The sequence below is a fragment of the Myotis lucifugus genome, unplaced genomic scaffold (genome assembly GCF_000147115.1).
Source record: "Myotis lucifugus unplaced genomic scaffold, Myoluc2.0 scaffold_1099, whole genome shotgun sequence".
Classification (NCBI taxonomy): domain Eukaryota; kingdom Metazoa; phylum Chordata; class Mammalia; order Chiroptera; family Vespertilionidae; genus Myotis; species Myotis lucifugus.
In genome coordinates, this window is record NW_005872147.1 from 15,950 (window position 1) to 17,080 (window position 1,131).

The window sequence follows — 1,131 nt, forward strand, 5'->3', positions numbered from 1 at the left end:
GGCTGGGCGGGAGGAGGCAGGGCCTGCGCGGGCGCGGCGGCCTGCGGTCGCCCAGCGAGCGCCCCTCCGCTGCGGGCTTCTCCTCGCTCCCCGGGGCAGAGCTGCGGTAGGAGACCCTTCCCCAAGGTCGCCGCGAACAGCACATCCCTTCCTGCGCTGCCTGCGGGCCGGGCGCGGTGCGGGATGTCCTTTCACCGTCGGTGCAGCCCTGGGAGTCGAACGTGGCTCCATTTTCGGGATGAGGAAACTGAGGCCCAGGGCGGTCAACTGGGTTGCCCAAGACGACACGGCCCGTGCAGGGATTTGGGCCTCCACGCCTTGGGTTTCTCAAAATGGGGCCTGAGGCCCCCGTGCCAGTCTCTGTGGTTGGCATTTTGAACGGGCCCCGCGTGATTTTTACGCAGACGCTCGAGGACAGTGCTCTGCCGCCCTTGGTGGCCGGGCTCCCCAGCTCCCTCTGAAGCCAGCACTTGTCGGGAGGTCCCACGAGAGTACCTGGTGTCGGTTTTCATCTGAGATTTCCTCTTTTCCTTAGCGGGGCTCACAGCAGTTGCTTAATAAATAAACCAGGAGCAGACCAGAGGTTAAGGGTAGACTGGGCTCCTCCTGTCCCGTCTCTGTCAAGCCCTGGGGATGGGCACCCCTCCTGGAGACTCGGCACCCCTCCCACCCAGGAGTCCTGTGGGGAGAGGGGGGCACTGCCTGGTTTTTGCCCCCAACTCCTGGGATGCAGCAGGTGTTGGATATGTGTTCACTGTAGGTCCTTCCCAGATCCCAGGCTGGGGCCAACCTCACCTGTGGCCAAGACTTGACCAGTGTGATCTTGCTAAAGCCCATGGGCATTGTTTCTTTAAAAAAATATATTTTTATTGATTTTAGAGAGAGTAAGAGATAGAAACATCAATGAGAGAGAATCGTGGATAGGCTGCCTCCTGCATGTCCCATGCTAGGGACTGAGCCTGCAACCTGGTCAGGGCACACTGAACAGTGAGCTCCTGGTTCATAGGTGGATACTCAACCATTGAGCCACACCAGCCAGGCAGAGGTGACATTTTTGAGCCAAGATTTGGTTGACAAGCAGAGTCAGCCATGCAAGGCAGAGAGAAGAGCATTCCAGGCAGTGAAAATGGC

General features: G+C 59.2%; 1 protein-coding gene across 1 annotated transcript in view; it reads left to right on the forward strand.

The window, feature by feature from the left end:
* CROCC (ciliary rootlet coiled-coil, rootletin) overlaps nt 1-1,131 on the forward strand; it is a 45,048-nt gene that overhangs the window by 5,028 nt on the left and 38,889 nt on the right. The window contains 1 exon segment of the mRNA XM_023748052.1: nt 56-106. Coding sequence (XP_023603820.1) covers nt 56-106 — 51 coding nt within the window.